The sequence below is a fragment of the Seriola aureovittata genome, chromosome 21 (genome assembly GCF_021018895.1).
Source record: "Seriola aureovittata isolate HTS-2021-v1 ecotype China chromosome 21, ASM2101889v1, whole genome shotgun sequence".
Taxonomy (NCBI): Eukaryota; Metazoa; Chordata; class Actinopteri; order Carangiformes; family Carangidae; genus Seriola; species Seriola aureovittata.
The window spans coordinates 14,456,898-14,473,763 of record NC_079384.1 but is presented as its reverse complement, the minus strand read 5'-3'; the positions used below and the strand labels follow the sequence as shown (position 1 = coordinate 14,473,763).

Genomic DNA, 16,866 nt, shown 5'->3' with positions numbered 1-16,866 from the left:
GATTTTGTTTATTGCCGGTGTAAATATTTGAATGTTAATTAAGATGTGTTGCTCTTTCATTACACTTCACCTCATTTATCATCTGTGACGGGTCAAAGATCTTCCTTTTTTTCCAATTCAGAAAAGTATGTGGTCTCAGATGTGTAGCAAGTGTGCAAAAACAAAAATGGAATATGTTAACATCACCAGTCTGCGATTCTTTGCATACTGTTATTTTCCTTTTTTTTACATCTTTTACATAAGTAAAAATACAATTACCACAATAAAGCCGCTACAAATAAAATCATTTTTAAAGTGTTTAAAGCCCAAATATTGATTATGCAGAAGTGCCGTTTCACACTGCATTGTTCTGTTATTTTAAATATTTTGTTATTGTTTCATTATTACTGATACAATAACAAGTAGGCAGCATTTAAATGTTGCAGCAGATCAGAGTTAATTCTAACTCACATACTGCTTGGTGGTTTAATCTATAACAGTGCATCATATCTTATAATATAATCGTTTGTTTTCTATTTAAAGTCTTAAGTAAAAGTTAAGCAAAGTAGCTGGTAACTTTAGCTGTGAGGTGCTGTGTATTAAAATGTGCAATATTTCCCTCAGAAAGTATGTGCGATGTCATCGACCGACATTACTGTTGTTTATCTCAGATATATCAGTATCTGTGTATGGCCGTTATATATATCTGTAGATGTCATTTGGAAACAGTGTCACCATTATTAGATAATTATATTTAAATGGTCCATGTCAAAAATCTTGGTTTATGTTATGCATTTAAGATTTTAAAAAGCAGAATATGACTAATATGTTGTTAAACTAAATTTAAACTCGGTCAGGCTATAATATAAATTAAAATGGAAATACTATGCAAGCACATCAAAACTGTAGTCATATACTTCCTTGGTATCACTGCTTAACAAAGTCAACTTGTTCGCCATCAGATTTTCAGTCCTTTCCTTTTTTGCTCTTTGGCTCTTTGCCCATTTTTAACAACCATCCATAAACAACATAAAAACATTCAGAACGACAGAAATACAAAGCAAAATTTTGTTTTTTATTGAACATCTACATGAACAAATGTATTGGTAGATGTCTTGCTAATTCACTGGTAACTCTGGACTTTCATGAAAACCTCACTAGAAATGCATCTACCCATCCCTAAACAGTGGATCCTAGTGAGCGGAGGGACACGTTTTCTAACATTGCTTCTCCAGCTTTTAACTAAATGGTGGAAATAAAGTCCCAATAACAGCAGGATGAAACCACATGAAAGAGTTTGTCGGTCGTGCATTGTCTGAAACTGAGGACTGATCAGCCATGGATACTCAAAGGAATTCAGTAAGATTAGTCTCCAGGATCAGTCAACTGCCTTTCTGGAGCCTCCACACCACCCAGTCCGCCTCAGTGACCTGATCACACTCTTCTTTCGGCTGTGACCACTCCCATGCGAAGGTGACTTAGGATGGCTGGGGCCTTCCTCTCCGTACACCTCCTCCTCTTCTTTTTCTACTTTTGCGTCTTCTCCCTCTGCTCTGCTTATCCGACGAGCAGCTTCTACTGTTTCCTCCTTTTTGCCTCCTACTTCTTCCTCCACCTCCCTCCCTTCCTCCGACGTCTCCTCACTCTCACCCTCCGCCACACAAGTCGGCGTAATAACCGGCACAGGTGGATTCAGTTCAGGGGTCATGGCCTTTACTACATTTGATATGAGAGGAGGCTTTGGAGCTTTCTTCTTCTTCGAGGAACGTCTCGGTGGTCGGGGGCTGTTCTGGAGCTCCAGGTGTTTCTTTATGGCAGTGCTCAGCACCTCTGGGTCCAATGACGCTCCATGAACCTCCCACGTCATCCCTTCCTCGTCCCACTGCACCTGCTTCATGCTGCTCCTCCTCCCCAGCTCGTCCCTATCCTCCCCCTGGATCTTCAGACAGGACCTCCTCCTCTCCAGGTCGTGTGAAGAGGCAGAGTTAATGTCCCACATTGGGTCGTCTCCCTGTTTCTCCTCCTCCTCCCCGCTGCTGATTGGGAACATGCTGGAAGACGGGGACACCAGATTGGAGTTTGACCCCACTGAGGATTTCAAGTTGAGCCTTGATCCAGGAGGCGAGCCCAAGATGGAGTGTGAGCCCGTGGTGGACATGTTCCTCCTGAGGTCCCACCAGGAGCTGATAGGAGAGACTGTCTGCACTTCTGCGTCTACCATTTCCAGCTGTGAAGTCATTGTACCCTCCTCCCTGCACACCTCAACGTTTGGAGCCTTTGTGATGCCTTCTCTGGAGTTCAAGTTGCACCTGCAGCAGTCGCCCAACCGCGAGTCGCTTAAAGAAGAGACCAGGGGTGACCTCCAAGTTCTTCCTGCTGGAAAGCTTTGCCCTGGCTGCCATGGCAGCTCAAGGTGGCAGACTAAGGCTCCTTCTCTTCCTGATTCTTGCCTCTCTCCTGGAGAAGGAGGCGTCAGGGCGCTAAACGTTTGCTCCGGGCTTCTCACTCCTCCACCCTCTGGTAACTGCAAGTCTTCAGCATCATGCAGCTCCTCTATCATGTCGTCAACAAGGCTTCCAACATCTGACGACGCATTTGCTTCAGCTAAACTAACAGAGGACGCGATCGGTGAGGGGAATTGAAAAGAAAGCAAATTATTCTCCAGGAAGCCCTCGTCCTCTGTGCTGGTGAGCTGGAGGGGATCGGGGGAGTTAGATGGCAAGGGTGAGGAGGTGGGAGCCGGCAAGGGTGAAGGTAGTGGTGAGGGTGCAGGCGAGGACACAAGTAAGTCTTCTTGCTGATTTGTGATCAGTGTTAGTGGCGAAGCAGGGGTTAAAAGATCTACAGGTGGTAAAGTAGGTGTTTGGAGTGGGGAGATGGACGGGGAGGGTGTGGTTGGAGAGGCTAGTTTGGACATAGGAGAGTCCGGTTCAACGGGGCAATGGACTTCCTGGCTTAGACTCGAGGGGCGTGAGTTCCTTCCTTTCCATACAATCGTGTCTGGGGTGCTGCTGCGGCTGTGTGTGCTGCCGCTACACCCGCTCCAGCGCTGCATGTTGGCAATCCGACTGTGCACGTCCACGTTTTGAGTTGTGAGCGACAACTGGTGGCTGTTGGGGGTGCTGACGTGCTGCCACATGTGAGGGTGCAGCTTTTGGAGCGTCATCGAGCTCTGCTCAGAGTGTGTGTTGGTGCTGGAGCTGCGTCTCAGGTCCATTCTGGTCCAGGCCGGGTCCCGCTTGTGCGGCGGACCCGTCGCCATAACTACATCCATGGAGCTCTTAGAAAGGGAGAAAATAGGCGCCTTATCATCCTCATCCTCCCGTCCCACAATCCCAGCCTCACTGGAGTAGGACACCGACTGACTGACTGAACAGCACACCTGCTGGTAGCTCTCAGACGCGGGGCGCCCAGGCCTCGCCATGGCAACAGCACCAACCTGCTAAGACAGACATAAATATTAGTGTTGCATTGATATTTATCCCTAAACTTGCAATAACTGATTTATTTTGGCCACTAGGGGGCAGCGGAAAGATCAACCAATTAAGTTGATATGCTGACATTTTGGTTTTGCTTAACAGTTGCTAATGTAGGCTACATATCCAGCAGCTACAGAGCAACATGACCATTCAATCGGTCTCTGTAAATTAATCCACGAGTGACGCCTCTCACATCTAGCATTAGTTTGACATTTGGGATTTTACACTTATTCTTGGCGAGAGTTCGATGAGAGGATTGACACCAGCCTGTTTGATGGAAATCTGCTGCCCGCAGCCGCTTAGTTTAGCTTAGCATAAAGACTGGAATCAGGGGGAAACGGCTAGCCTGGCCTCTTGTCGTCACTGTGACGTTGCCTGGCAACCAGCGGAGACTTCGGAACGGCCAAGAAATAGTTTCGCATATGACCCCCTTTAAAACTGCAAATTTTAGCTTTTGTGTTTTGGTTTTTGTACATATTAAAACCCTCAAAATATAACATTGTCAGTCAGTGTGACACTGGTATAGTTAGCGTCATACTTACTGTAGGGAACAACCATTAGAGTCAATCTTCTCATCTAACTCAAAATGTTAAACCTCCTTTATTCTTTTCCTTTCTTTGCCCAGTCAGTGCACAGAGACGCACGCACCCACACATTCACAAGCACTTCCAGATTAGCCTAATGAGATTACATAATCCAGATTATTTGATTATTGAGATAAAATGTAAATTGATTGAGACAGATTTACAAGACCCTTTGACCTGCAGTTGATGGAAGACAAAAAAGCACGAGACAAAGAAAGAAAGAAAGAATGGATGGTGGATGTTATAAAAAAAAAATACAGTTCACAGTTCTTCACATGCACATTGTGCCTTATTGTGTTCTTCTGTGTATTTATAGTTTTAAAACTCAGATTATGCCAGGTATTCAGCCCCTAGCTCCTTATTGATAATCACTGTTGCTCAAAACTATAACTGGCCAACCGATGAATCCACCTCTGTCCCAAACTGAGCGTTTCAACCACAACTGACCTGCTGCTACCCAGAGTACCTTCTAATTTGGAAGAATAAACATCCAGATAACCAACAAACGTGACGTTCATATATGCAAATGTACAGTGTGGTGTCAGATAGAAGAGAAAATGAACCTCTTACCTTTAAATCACGCCTCGTGGTCTATTTTGTCCAGCTGCTCTCACAGTCTCAAACACACTCAGTTTGCTTTTCCTGCAACTTTTCCCTCAGCTCGATCTCCTGCTCCGCTTCTTCTCTCACAACTGGACGTCATGTTGGAGTTGGCGTCAGTGTGTATAAGGGGATTTCTCTTTGTCTGTGTGCATGTGCAAGTGTGTGTGTGTGTGTATGTTTGTGTATGTGAGAGAGAGAGAGAGGCCATTACTCTGCCTTTAGCTCTGAGGATTAACTGTGATCTCATTAGCTGCCGTCCAATCTCTGGACAGTCTGAGTGTGTGTACATGTGTGTGTGAGTGAAACAACAGCGGGTGGATTAGTGGCTAATGAGCATTTTGATCTGAGTTAAGGTCAGAACAGCTGTCAGAGCAGACATATGACACATATGTACAGTACGGGGGAAACCATGTTAATACACAAAGCAGTAGATACTGAGGCTGATGAGAACGTCATTAGTTTTGTGTTTGGTGTTTGATCATAAACCAAAGTATTAGGGTTGTCACGATACCAAATTTCTGTTTCGATACCGATACCAATATGTATTTCGATACTTTTCGATACTTTTCGATACTTTTTGTAAAAAATATTTCATTATATTATGTATTGCCTTAATGGGTTATTTAAATATTTAAAGAATGTAATTTAATTTTTAAAAATATATTTTTTAATTTATTTATTAACCATGGACATGTTTTAGCTCTCTGTATGCAGGCTACTGTAGGTTTACTACTGGGCTGGGAGGGGCTTTGTACTTCTTTCATTGACATTACAGTGCAGTGAACAGGTGAACAACATTATCACCTGTCGTTCTTGACTGAAGTCTCGGAACAAGTCCGCATGGTTGTCCTTTAAATGTTTCGACAGATTTGAAGTGTTGGCTCCTTCTGCGAGACACACTTTGTAGCACCGCTTGCACTGCGGTGCCTCTGGGTTCAGTGGCTCGCCTTTATCGTTCGGTTTGAACCTGAAATATTTCCACACCGTACTTCGGGCCCCCATTTTGACCACAAGTACGGGCTTTTCTGCAGCTGCCATCTCTATCTACGGTATATTCTTCAACCCGCTCCGTCTGTCTAAGACGCGACTTGTCGTTTCTCTCTCCTCCTCAGTCTAAACATGCGAGTGCGCGTGGGACGCGGCTTACATCCTCTCGGGCAACTACGTCACACTCGCTGGCCTCGCTGTGCTTAAAGAGACAGGCTCCAATTTACCAATTCATTTGCATTCAATAAAATGAAATAAAAGTACCGTTTGTTTTTAAATGCCGGTATAGTACCGTTTTCAAAACTCTAGTATCGCGGTACTATACTGGTACCGGTATACCGTGCAACCCTACAAAGTATTGGACAAATTGACATTTTTATGTGATGGTTGCACTAGAAGTGAAGATTCTTCGTTTGGGAACCATGAATGTCTGAATTAAATTTTGCGCTGATCCATGTGGTAGATGTAGATGTAATAACTATTTCACAGGATGAGGTGCCATGGGAAAAGTCAGGGGTTCAAAGCCAATAGGATTTGTCCTGCAGGTACTATGGAGAAAAATCATGGCAGTTCTTCATACAGTTGTTGAAATATTTCAGACTGGACTTAATGTTCACTGTGATGGATTACATCTGTGATTCCCAACCTTGGGGTCGAGACCCTCCCAAAGACTCAGCTCTGTTCTGTAATTTTACCTCTGCAGACACAAACTGTTGAGTAAAGCACCTCAGTAACTGCAGCTTTAGGATTTCTGGAGGTTTATATTACAGAGTGTGTTACTAGATCTAGGTTTATAGATGTTGAAGTAACATGCAATAAAAAGCACTTTCTGACTTACAACCAAAATAATATTTACACTCAGGTCAGTCTCACACAAACATTCAAATAAAAACCTACACTCAAATCATAGATTAACCCAGGTAAGTATGTTACGATAAAATCATGATATTTACTATTAAAACACAAACTGGGGCCACAAGCTGAACATGTAATCTCACTAAAAAACCTCCAATTAAAGGACAAGGCTGGTAATAAATAATTAAAGTCTGAATACAGAGGTCACAGAGCTGAGGCTGAGTCTCTGATTTAAAATAACCAACTGTCTAAAAGCCAGTAGTTTAGAAACATTAGAAATCACATTTAAAACACGCCAAATGCCCTTTTCAGCTGGACTAACCCCTCTGTGTCTGCTGCCGGCCTCTCACGCTCTGTGACTCCTGAACAATGGAGCTCCCGGCTCTTTTGTCAGGAGCGCCGACCTCAGAGATGATGGACAGGAGTAAGGTGCAGCTGCTCAGGTGAGAAAGACAATACATCTGCTCAGCATTAACGTAAACATTACTCGCTGCACCTATTACAAACTGTCCGTATCAGTGGTTCCCAACCTGCGAGCCATGGCCTACTGGTGGGCTGCGAAGGTATTGCAAGTGGGCCGACAAATCATTTGCAAAACGGTAGTCTTGGTGAAGAAATGTAATTATAAAAAAAATAAAACACACTGAACTTCTGCAAATTAGTATACCATAATGTTTAAGGCCCTCACTAGAGGCAGAATAAAAAGTAGTGGAGTGACCCTTTAAGGAAATGAATGGAAAAATACATCCAGGAATTTAAAACACAACAGAATGGTTTGCAAATGATTTAGCTTGTAACATGAAGTACTGGGCTACAACAGCCTAAATCGGTGGTATGATCCTTTAAATGTTTATGAGTATAGACTCCAACCAAAATGTCAGATAACAGCATGAGATGGTGGGAATCAGCCAGCTGTGTCGTACTCTCTCTGCTCTACAGGGTCACATTCAGTAAAGTTGTCCACTAGCAGAGACAGCCACTTTAATAGCCAGTGGTGGGAGGTATCTTCATCTTCACAGTGAAAGCTGACAAGAAGACAAAAGGCAAAGATATTTGGTGATATAACTGAAAAAAACACTCCTCCATGGCAGGTGAGCAAGACATTACATCAGACCCAACGTCTGGCACACACCTCGGGCTTATTTGTCCTTGTTTTATGTTTTTGTTCAGACCAGGTTTCACTGTTGGCTGTTGGTCTGTCTGTGGGTGTCCTGCTGCTGCTGCTGCTGCTGGGCCTGATGGTTTACTACCTGTGGAGGAAGAAGAAGAGCCAGAGTCAATACCAGGAGCTGCTCTCCACCGTGCCTTCAGTCCCAGCATGCTCTGCTCCGGTGATCCTGGTCTCTCAGTGCTCCTGGGCCACGTTAGTAGCACGGAACACATTCCACGTAAAAATACACCATAAATTATAGTTGATTCATTTTATATTATTTATCAGAATTTACAAAGGAACTTGTAGCTAAGGTGATCAAATAATATATGGAAATATTGAAGTAACGTACAATATCTCAAAACCCATATCCAAATGTAATGTATGCACATATATATATATTACATTACCTTATATGAAATATATGGAAATATGAAGTAAAATCATACGTGTACATATATATCTAAGATTTATATATCAAACCTATTAAAAATTGGATTAACTTCATATATTGACATATATGTCTAGCACATAAAAATGTGTATGTATGTATGTCATATATTACATTTGCTTAAGTAAACTTGCTCAGTCGACATGCAGACAAGTGGAGATTACTAATGAACTGTCAAGCTCAGCAAACAACACATCTTCCAGTTTAGTTTTATTTCTTTATTGCACAAAAGCAGTAAAATAATGTAGCTGCCGTTTTCAGACAAACAGGACAAAAGCAAAGATGAAACAGCGGAAAAATCCTTCACTACATGTTGATACTTCCACCTGAGAGGCAACATTCATCACTTGGGGTTTGTGGGGCGTGTAGTTTCAATTTTAAGACCTGATACTGACACCGACATGGTGAATCCAGTGTATTGTTATCTAAAATGATGCAGAGGAGACATTTAATAACATTTTTCTCTGTGTGAAAGGCCCAGTGAGATCCCCTTCACCCTGCCTCCTCGCTTCACCACACAAAAGCATGGTGATCTGGAGTCGGAGGAGACGGAGGAGAAAGAGGAGGTGGAGATGAAGATGGAGACTGGGCGGGACATATTAGCCCACCGTGGGTCACTTTCAGTAAGGAGTAGGTCATTATTGCCTTTAATTTGATCGTATATGAAGAAAGTTTTAGTCATGTTGAAATTTAAAAACAGAATTCAGTACGTAATAGTGACATTTTATATTCAAAATCATTAATCGATAATGAAAACGATAGTTGCAGCATTACTTACATACAGTCTTCCAATAGGCTAAATCTACCTGTTCCCATCAGGCTGGTATCCAGTGGGCACGGTGCTTGCTGGTCTCTACTCTGTCCCTCCTCTGAACGAGGTGGTGGCCCCTCCGCCCGGCATGGCCACCCGTCTCTGCTTCTCTGTGGAGTACCGGCACAGCAGCGAGCAGCTCATGGTCTCCTTGCTCCGCCTGGGCAACCTCCCTCCCCGTTTCCACGGTAACGTCACGCTGGTGGAGCTTCGGCTTCTCCCTGACGACCGGCGGCCCCGCCAGGCCAAGGCCCGTGGTACCGGGCCCGACCCGGAGTTCAACGACTGCCTCATTTTCCAGGCAAGGAAAACAAAACTTTACAGAAGTGTCAAATCTGCTGGGACACACAGGAGGAGGAGGAGGAATTGTTCGACTTTAGAGACAAAAATAACTAATCATTTCTGTTGTGTGAGTTGTGTGTGCGATAAATCCATAAATCACTCAGTTCACACAGCAAAAAAAAAACTGTTTAAAAAAAGTAAAACTTAAAAACACTGAGGCATGATCCTAAAATACCCAAGAGAACCAAACTGTAATTTAAAGCCCTGATTCTTGGCAATAATAAACTGTACAATATTAATAAGGACCATATGTACTCTGTGTAGTTAATTAATGCCAAATAAACAACTAGAAATATTGTAATGTGAAATAATATTAGATAGCTGCTATTTGAACCTTAAAAATCACTGACAGCTGTGGATGGATTATCAGACAATGGAGCCCCCCCCCCCCCCCCCCACCCCACCCCCCCGACACAGCAGCGAGACCCTCGTTGTTTTGACCGGTTGGTTTGTGTTTCTATGTTGTTGTTTCATGTCATTGTTTGTGACACTTTGAGGCTTTTATTGGTAAATGTGTCATCAGTCCATATATTTATTTTGAGGAAACAGCGTGTGTGTTTCCTCCACAGGTGTCAGGAGTGTGTGTGCCTCAGAGCACCCTGAGTGTGTGTGTGCTGAGCGTGGAGCAAGACGGCAAACGCCACGCGGTGGGCAGGGTGCTGTTTCCCCTGGAGGGGGAGCTCGGCCAGGCAGGTAGGGTGCTCTGGAGAGACCTGGAGACCGAGGACGACACACAGGTAATGTACTAACACACTCACACAATGTACGCATGTGAACAAAGTTGGTTGTGCAAGCTCATAATCAAGTTGTGTCGTCTCTCGTCTCTCTCAGTGTTCAGAGCTGGGAGATGTGCAGATATCTCTCAGCTACAGTCCAAATCTGCAGCGCCTCTCTGTGGCGGTTTTGAGGGCTCGAGGTCTACAGCTGCTCACCGACACAGGTAGAGAGGGATGTCCAGGTCATGGAAGAGCTCGTGGATGTGTCTATATTACTATAATGCAGCATCTGTGTGTTGCCCAGGTGTGTGTGTCCAGGTGAGCTTACAGATACACACTCAGGTGGTGAAGATCAAGCGCAGCTGCGTGGTGAAAGGAGAAACCGACCCACACTTCGACCACAGGATGACCTTTAAACTCCGCTCGCAGCACCTGGACGAGGCCTGTCTGAGGTTTGAGCTGCAGCAGCCGAATGACATCCGCTCAGGTGAAGGGCCGACTTGATGTTCAACGGGTTCAATGAGTTTATCTTTCAGGAAAGATGTTTACTTTTTATTTGTGATGTGTCAAATGTTCAGAAATAGCTGCACTTAAAGGGAGGTTAAGGATTAAGATTCTTTAAACCTTTCATTGATCATTCACACATTCAAAAACTCATGGTAGTTAATATAAAGAAACAGATATTAGTCTGATCAATTGACGACGGAATGATTTCACATTTCACAATATACACTTCAGTATTTGCCTTTAAACTGCGCAGGTGAGAGCAGAAGAGGTGGAGCTGTGTAGTCACCTCGCCTCTGTCTTCATGTTTGTCCCAGAGCCTCCGCCCCTGCTGGGAGTCCTGGTGTTGGGTCCCTTCATGTACGCCAGGGGCCCACAGCTGCAGCACTGGATGGACATGGTCAACACGCCCCAGGAGCCGGTCAAACTGTGGCACGGACTGTGCAGAGCCACCTAGCATCCGATTTACACACATATGATGAAATAATTGAAAAATAAAATAATTATTAATAATAAAAAAAAGTCTTCCCAAATACATTCATCAATTGCAAAACTCCATCCAAGTCTAGTTAAAGAACTGAATCAGGAATCTAGAGATTTTACAAACAGGAAAGAAGCAGAAGCAGCTTTAAACCATAGTGTTGTAAAAATTCAAACAATTTTAATGTTATTTGTACAGTCATTACCTCTTATCTAGAATCACATACTTTACTAATCTCATCTGGATCTAGTAACTACAGCTGAGAAGATATAGATAAATAATACTCAAATATTGGAAGAAAACTACCATCCTTCCCAATAAATTAAAACAACAACAGATTACGATTTGTTTGTTTAGGCATATTTTATCATTTATTTGGCAATGCAGGCACAAATAGCCCCGCAACTGGACTGTTGCTAAGCAACACATAAACATTTTCCTGACCTGCACAGTGCACACAACTGTTAATGTAACACTAATTAACGAGATCACCTGTGAAGCGCAGTGATACATGTAGTTAAAAGTCCCAGTGCTGTTGTACTCTGTCGCAGCACTCAGCCTGTCGTCCAATCAAATTACTTGGTCGGAACTAACTGTTGTATAAATGAAAATAAGTTTAAAACAGCTACGCAAGTGTAGGAAGCGTTAAATAAGAAACTTAAAGAAACTGGAATACATGGGGGTAAAAAATACATTTGGTAATAATTTGATTGTAATAAATGCAGACTGTAAACTCCTATTTTCATTTGATAGTCTACAGGTTTACAGCTTTAGCAGCGCAGTAATGACGTGCTTTTATTTTACTTTATTTATTTTAAAACATATTCTAATTTGTTATGTGCGTGAGTTTATATGTACAGCCACATTATATCCAGCAGGTGGCGACATCCGCCTTTATGTCAGTGAGTGCAGCTGCAGTTTGAACCAGCGAGTGTGAAGGAGGAAGTCCTGAGTGAGAGCTGGCAACATGGACATCAACGTGAATCAGTGAAGTTATTTTCAGTCATATTGGTGGTTTATATCTTTTATATCTGATTTGGCGCCATGAAGGTAAATGAGAACACTTTACTCGAGGGACACAGAGTTGTGTTGGTTCCTTACAATGCAGAGCACGTGCCCAGGTAACGAACAGCTGATCAGTCCGTCTGTGTTTTCTTTATTCAGTTATTCATTTGTCTCTACTATCATTTGTTCCTCTGCTGGTGTCCTCTTGTTATTAGCGTGTTTTAATTATCCTGAAAAGGTTTTACAGGCTGCTTTTATTATTTTAGATTCAATGCCTGAATTTAACCATGCCTGTCTGTAGCCTGTATTCTTAGACTAGTGTAATACAAGTTGAGCAGTTATAGTAATAATAATAATAATCAGAATCTAAATTCAGTCCTTTGGCATCCAGATGAAGTATTAAGTTTAACTTGTGGAAACCTGCAGCCCCCTCTTCTCTTATCCACCTGTCTTCACTCGTCAGGTATCATGAGTGGATGAAGTCTCCTGAGCTGCAGCAGCTGACGGCCTCAGAGCCGCTGACCCTGGAACAGGAGTACGACATGCAGCAGAGCTGGAGGGAGGATGATGACAGTGAGGGGTCATTTGCCTACAATGTGCACACACAAAATGACAGATATAAATACCCTAAAGCAGTGGCTACCAACCAGGGGCCACCACACAATTAACAGATAATTATTTATTTATTTAATATGAATTACTGGACTCTCTTTTTATACATTCATACCGTCATCCTTCAGATTTGATAGAAAGCAAAGCTGTTGTATTTGATTTATTTTGTTTTATTTTATTTTGCTAGAGTGCACATTCATCATCCTGGACAAGCAGCGGTGGGCAGACCCCGGTGTAGAGGAGGAGCAGTGCATGGTGGGAGATGTCAACATCTTCCTGACTGACCCCACAGACCCCTCCTTGGCTGAGCTGGAGATCATGATAGCAGGTGAAGCCCAATGAGTTTATCTTGAAAATTATCCAAAGGCAAATAAAAAGCTTCTGAAACATCTAAAATCAGCTGGTGTTTTGTTTTTAACACATCAACCGTTTCCCACATGCATCTCTCTATTTTGACGCCAAACTTCCCTGATGCTGATAAAGTTTCTTGTGTTTTACTAGAGACGAGTTACAGAGGGAGGGGCATCGGGAAGGAGGTGATACGCATGATGATGTGTTACGGTGAGTAGCTTATACAGGCTGTCAGGAGATTCTTTAACGCTTGTTAACAGCCTAAATGAACCTGAAATGTGTTACTTACAGCAGGTTAAAGCTTCACTTGGGTGCCACCTTTTCCTGGTACCAGACCTTTTGAATTGCTGCCCAATTTTCTATTTTTGAGCAGTTGAAGTTGGTCTAGTGTTATGTTCGTTGTTGCCAACCTGTGCTAGAGCCAGAAAAATAAGAAAGAACAATTGCCACATCAGTGGATCAGACAGAGCAGTGGATTAGACTGATTGATTTACAGAAATAACAACTCTTAATTTGTTGTTTTTGTTTTTAACTGCTCCTAATAATCACAACTGCAGCTCCTGTGTCAACCGAAAATGATGGGATCACCTGCTACTGATTGGTACGGTGGCCCTGAGAGCTCAACGCACTGCAACTTAAGAAAACATGCAAACTGCAACTCTCTCTCTCTCTCTCTCTCTCTCTCTCTCTCTCGCTCTCTCAAGGAATTAAGGCAAAAAATAAATCAAAAAGATAAAAGTCATGAACATGGCCGGGACACCCCTAGAAACACTTCTGTTGTGTTTTGTGAATTTGCAGAGCGTTTTTTTATATTTGCATGTGTTTTCTTCAGTGCATTGAGCTCTCAGGGCCACCGTAGATGGCTATGGCAAAGCAAACTGATGAGCAATGATCAAAACACCAGAAATCAGACAACAACAAACATGACACTGGAAGAGAGCGACACATAATCTGCACTAACTTTCACCAAAAAAAAAAAAAAAAAGGTCTCTGAAAGATGCCACCATCACAGAACAATTCTACTTATAGTGGCTTTGACATAGTTTTAATTTGAAAAAGAAATAAGGCGTTTGTGCATTTCTGAATGTGAATGGTGGTGATCAGTGTCTTGTCTCGTCCTCCACCAGGAGCCACCAAACTCGGGGTCAAAAAGTTTCAAGCGAAAATTGGGCTGGACAACGAGGTCAGCATCGGCATGTTCAAGAAACTCCACTTCCAGGAGGTAATAAGATCACGTGTTCTCACTGTGTGACGAGCCTGAAAATGTAGAAGCTCTGTAAGTGGATCTGACCGTCACACCTCGTGTCCGCGGCAGGTGTCGGTGTGTAAGGTGTTCAAAGAGGTGACCCTTGAGATGACGGTGGATGAGTGTGTTCGGACGAAGCTGCTGGACGACACGACCTTCATGAAGGAGAGGGACTACACACAGACCTGTGGCAACAGGCAGGAACTGGTTTCACAGTAAAGTGTCGTAGCGACGCATCCTCACATCCTAAAGACTTCCAGCTGTGAAGCAGATCATTCTGCACAGCTGAAGAAACCCGGGGACGCCATGCTGAAAACCGTTGTGTGGTTTGGACTTTTGGATACACACACACATACACACACACACACACGCACACACACACACACACGTGCATGTAACATAGTCTCTAGATGAGAGGAGTGATACCATTCTCATGTCTGTACAGTTAATATGAAGCAACAGCCAGCAGCTGGTTAGCTTAGCTTAGCACAAAGACTGGAAGCAGAGGGAAACAGCTAGCCTGACTGTGCCCAGAGGTGCTTTCTCTAAAATGTCAGTGTTCCTTTTAAAATTGAAAACCACAGGAAGAAGAAAAGCTTTTCCGTCCACACTAAAAGCCCACAAAGTTCCATTAAATTGGCTTTTTCCCCAATGGCGCTTTTAATGGGGAAAATATAACGAAGCTTTATAATCATTTAAAAGGCCAGTCATTGTTTTGGTTTTTTTTTTCTATGTCCAGACTAACTCCTTTTCTATGAAGCATTTGTGGTAGTCTCTGATGATGAGCACTAGAGAGAGAGAGAGAGAGAGAGAGAGAGAAATATGAAAGATGAAGGATAGAAACGTCTGGTGGTTTCTAGTGGAAGTGGTTCATTTTATTTGGGTTGGCATCCAGTTGAGTCTTTGTGCAACTTTTATAGACCATACATGATTTTAAAGCACAAATCATCATGATTCTGTCTGGGTTAGGCATTTTAAGATCCCAGTATCAGTGCAACTACAAGTGCTTGTGTTGTAACAGCAGTGCATAGAAATTAAAAAAACTAATTCTGTGTGTAGCTGTTTTGGCTTGTATACAAAAACAGGGGTATTACTAAGGGTTTAAAGATGTTCTCTTTAAAATGTAAATGCAGAAAATGACCCTGAATACATAAAAAAAAAATCATGTCAGATAGAGAAGCATTTCCACTTGAGTGAAACGCATCTCCTGTGCATTATAGCAAACATGTTTGTCTCACATTCCTCCTAATTGCAGCATTAGTCGGCTGCATTTCTCATAATTTTCTTCGTTCAGGACAGGAAGGCTGGTGGTTGAGATTAAATGTCAAGTGCATGAGCTTTATTGATCTAACGCCTTTGGTATCAAACTGCATGACCCCACATGTGAAATGGAGGCCTATCATTCTACATGTTGAAGCCACCCAGTGTGTTATTTCCAACTCGACTGGAATAGATCACGACAGATCAACCCAAGTTAAGTTAGACTAAAATTTATTTGCATGTAGTTTTTGTTTTCTTTTTAAGGTAATTTAAAAAAAAATGTTCAGATAATCTCACCTCTGTATTTTATTTACATTTAATAATTTCCAGTTTGAATTGAACATTAGCCAAAGATAAGACCGGAAAGAGTTATTTGGCGTAAAGATAGAAATAAACGCAATGTGATCGTAATTTTAAGTTGGGTTTCCTGATGACTTTGGTGAGCGTCTAATTGTTTTTTCCTCTCGTGCCACTATGAGGTTGGCATTTCTGTTTTTTAGCGGAATATCTTGATTGTTATCACTTTGCTGATCCACCATCAGTCATCATCGTTCTTTGTCCAATACTTTTGTCTATAACCAAACACCTGCAAAACTAATGACATTCCCATCAGCCTCAGTCGTACTTTGTGCCAGTTAGCAAATGCTAGCATGCTAACAGGCTAAACTAACATGCTAAACATTGTAGCTGCTAAACATTAGCATGCTGATGTTAGCATTTAGCTCGAGGTACCATTGTGTCTTAGAACAGCCTCACTGAGCTGCTAACATGGCTGTGGGCTCTTAATCTAGTTGGACTTCCATTACTGTGAAAAGCACAATAACTAATTTCATTATAACTTATTATTTCCTAGATTGATATAAATTTGCCAGATTGATTAGTTTCATCAGGCTAATGGTGACTGTGGTCACTGGCTCTCACAGGCTTCTCTGTGTCATATGACGTGGTTTATGGTCTCATGTGTCAGACGTCATATGAGCTCATTCACATTAACGTTTGCAGAATTGACTATGGAGGTCTAATGTGTGGATCAGGAAATGGATATTTCCCATAATGCAAATACATTTGTTTACAATTTCTTGAGCTCCGTGCTGTTGTGGTGGAGATGTTATTGAAATGTCCTTTCTGTCTTTAAATCAACCCTGTATGTTAGTTTGTCTTTGTATAGAAACTGAAAAAAATACAATATAAAGTTCATTTTTGATCTTGCAAAAAATAGTTGAGAATCTCACCACGAGGTCCAGGGAATTATATGTATCCTGTGATATAAAGTTGTTTTTATGTCACGTACTGCAGCATCCTCAGCTCCACGTGGAAAGCTTTAGGGGACTAAAAGTTTTAAATTGTTATGGAAGAATAAATCAATTATAATAATGCAATTTGGACTTAACTCTAAGATCGACTAAAATGTGTTGAGTACCACAAGCTGACATTGAATGGTTATTCTTCT

The 16,866-nt window shown here is 42.4% G+C and overlaps 3 protein-coding genes across 4 annotated transcripts; 2 read left to right on the top strand and 1 right to left on the bottom strand.

Annotated features, from left to right (window-relative positions):
* Positions 1–1,033: 1,033 nt before the first annotated feature.
* On the bottom strand, positions 1,034–4,697 carry LOC130162040 (uncharacterized). 2 transcript variants are annotated; one of them, XM_056365478.1, is made up of 2 exons: positions 4,613–4,697; positions 1,034–3,418 (listed from the first exon to the last, which is right to left on the bottom strand). In XM_056365478.1, the coding sequence occupies exon 2, from the start codon at positions 3,401–3,403 to the stop codon at positions 1,358–1,360; it is 2,046 nt and encodes a 681-aa protein (XP_056221453.1). In that variant the 5' UTR covers positions 3,404–3,418; positions 4,613–4,697; the 3' UTR covers positions 1,034–1,357. The 2 variants fall into 2 exon arrangements, with proteins under 2 accessions (XP_056221453.1, XP_056221452.1); XM_056365477.1 differs by lacking the exon at positions 4,613–4,697 and adding an exon at positions 3,684–3,816.
* A 2,329-nt stretch (positions 4,698–7,026) lies between these two features.
* Positions 7,027–10,976, top strand: syt15 (synaptotagmin XV). Its single transcript, XM_056366664.1, has 8 exons — positions 7,027–7,050; positions 7,579–7,850; positions 8,564–8,718; positions 8,908–9,200; positions 9,811–9,978; positions 10,073–10,181; positions 10,262–10,444; positions 10,779–10,976. The coding sequence occupies exons 1-8, from the start codon at positions 7,027–7,029 to the stop codon at positions 10,916–10,918; spliced, it is 1,344 nt and encodes a 447-aa protein (XP_056222639.1). The 3' UTR covers positions 10,919–10,976.
* Positions 10,977–11,841: 865 nt separating this feature from the next.
* Positions 11,842–15,210, top strand: nat9 (N-acetyltransferase 9 (GCN5-related, putative)). The gene is made up of 6 exons (XM_056366164.1): positions 11,842–12,063; positions 12,411–12,520; positions 12,747–12,887; positions 13,061–13,120; positions 14,038–14,132; positions 14,226–15,210. The coding sequence occupies exons 1-6, from the start codon at positions 11,987–11,989 to the stop codon at positions 14,373–14,375; spliced, it is 633 nt and encodes a 210-aa protein (XP_056222139.1). The 5' UTR covers positions 11,842–11,986; the 3' UTR covers positions 14,376–15,210.
* The last annotated feature ends 1,656 nt before the right edge of the window (positions 15,211–16,866 follow it).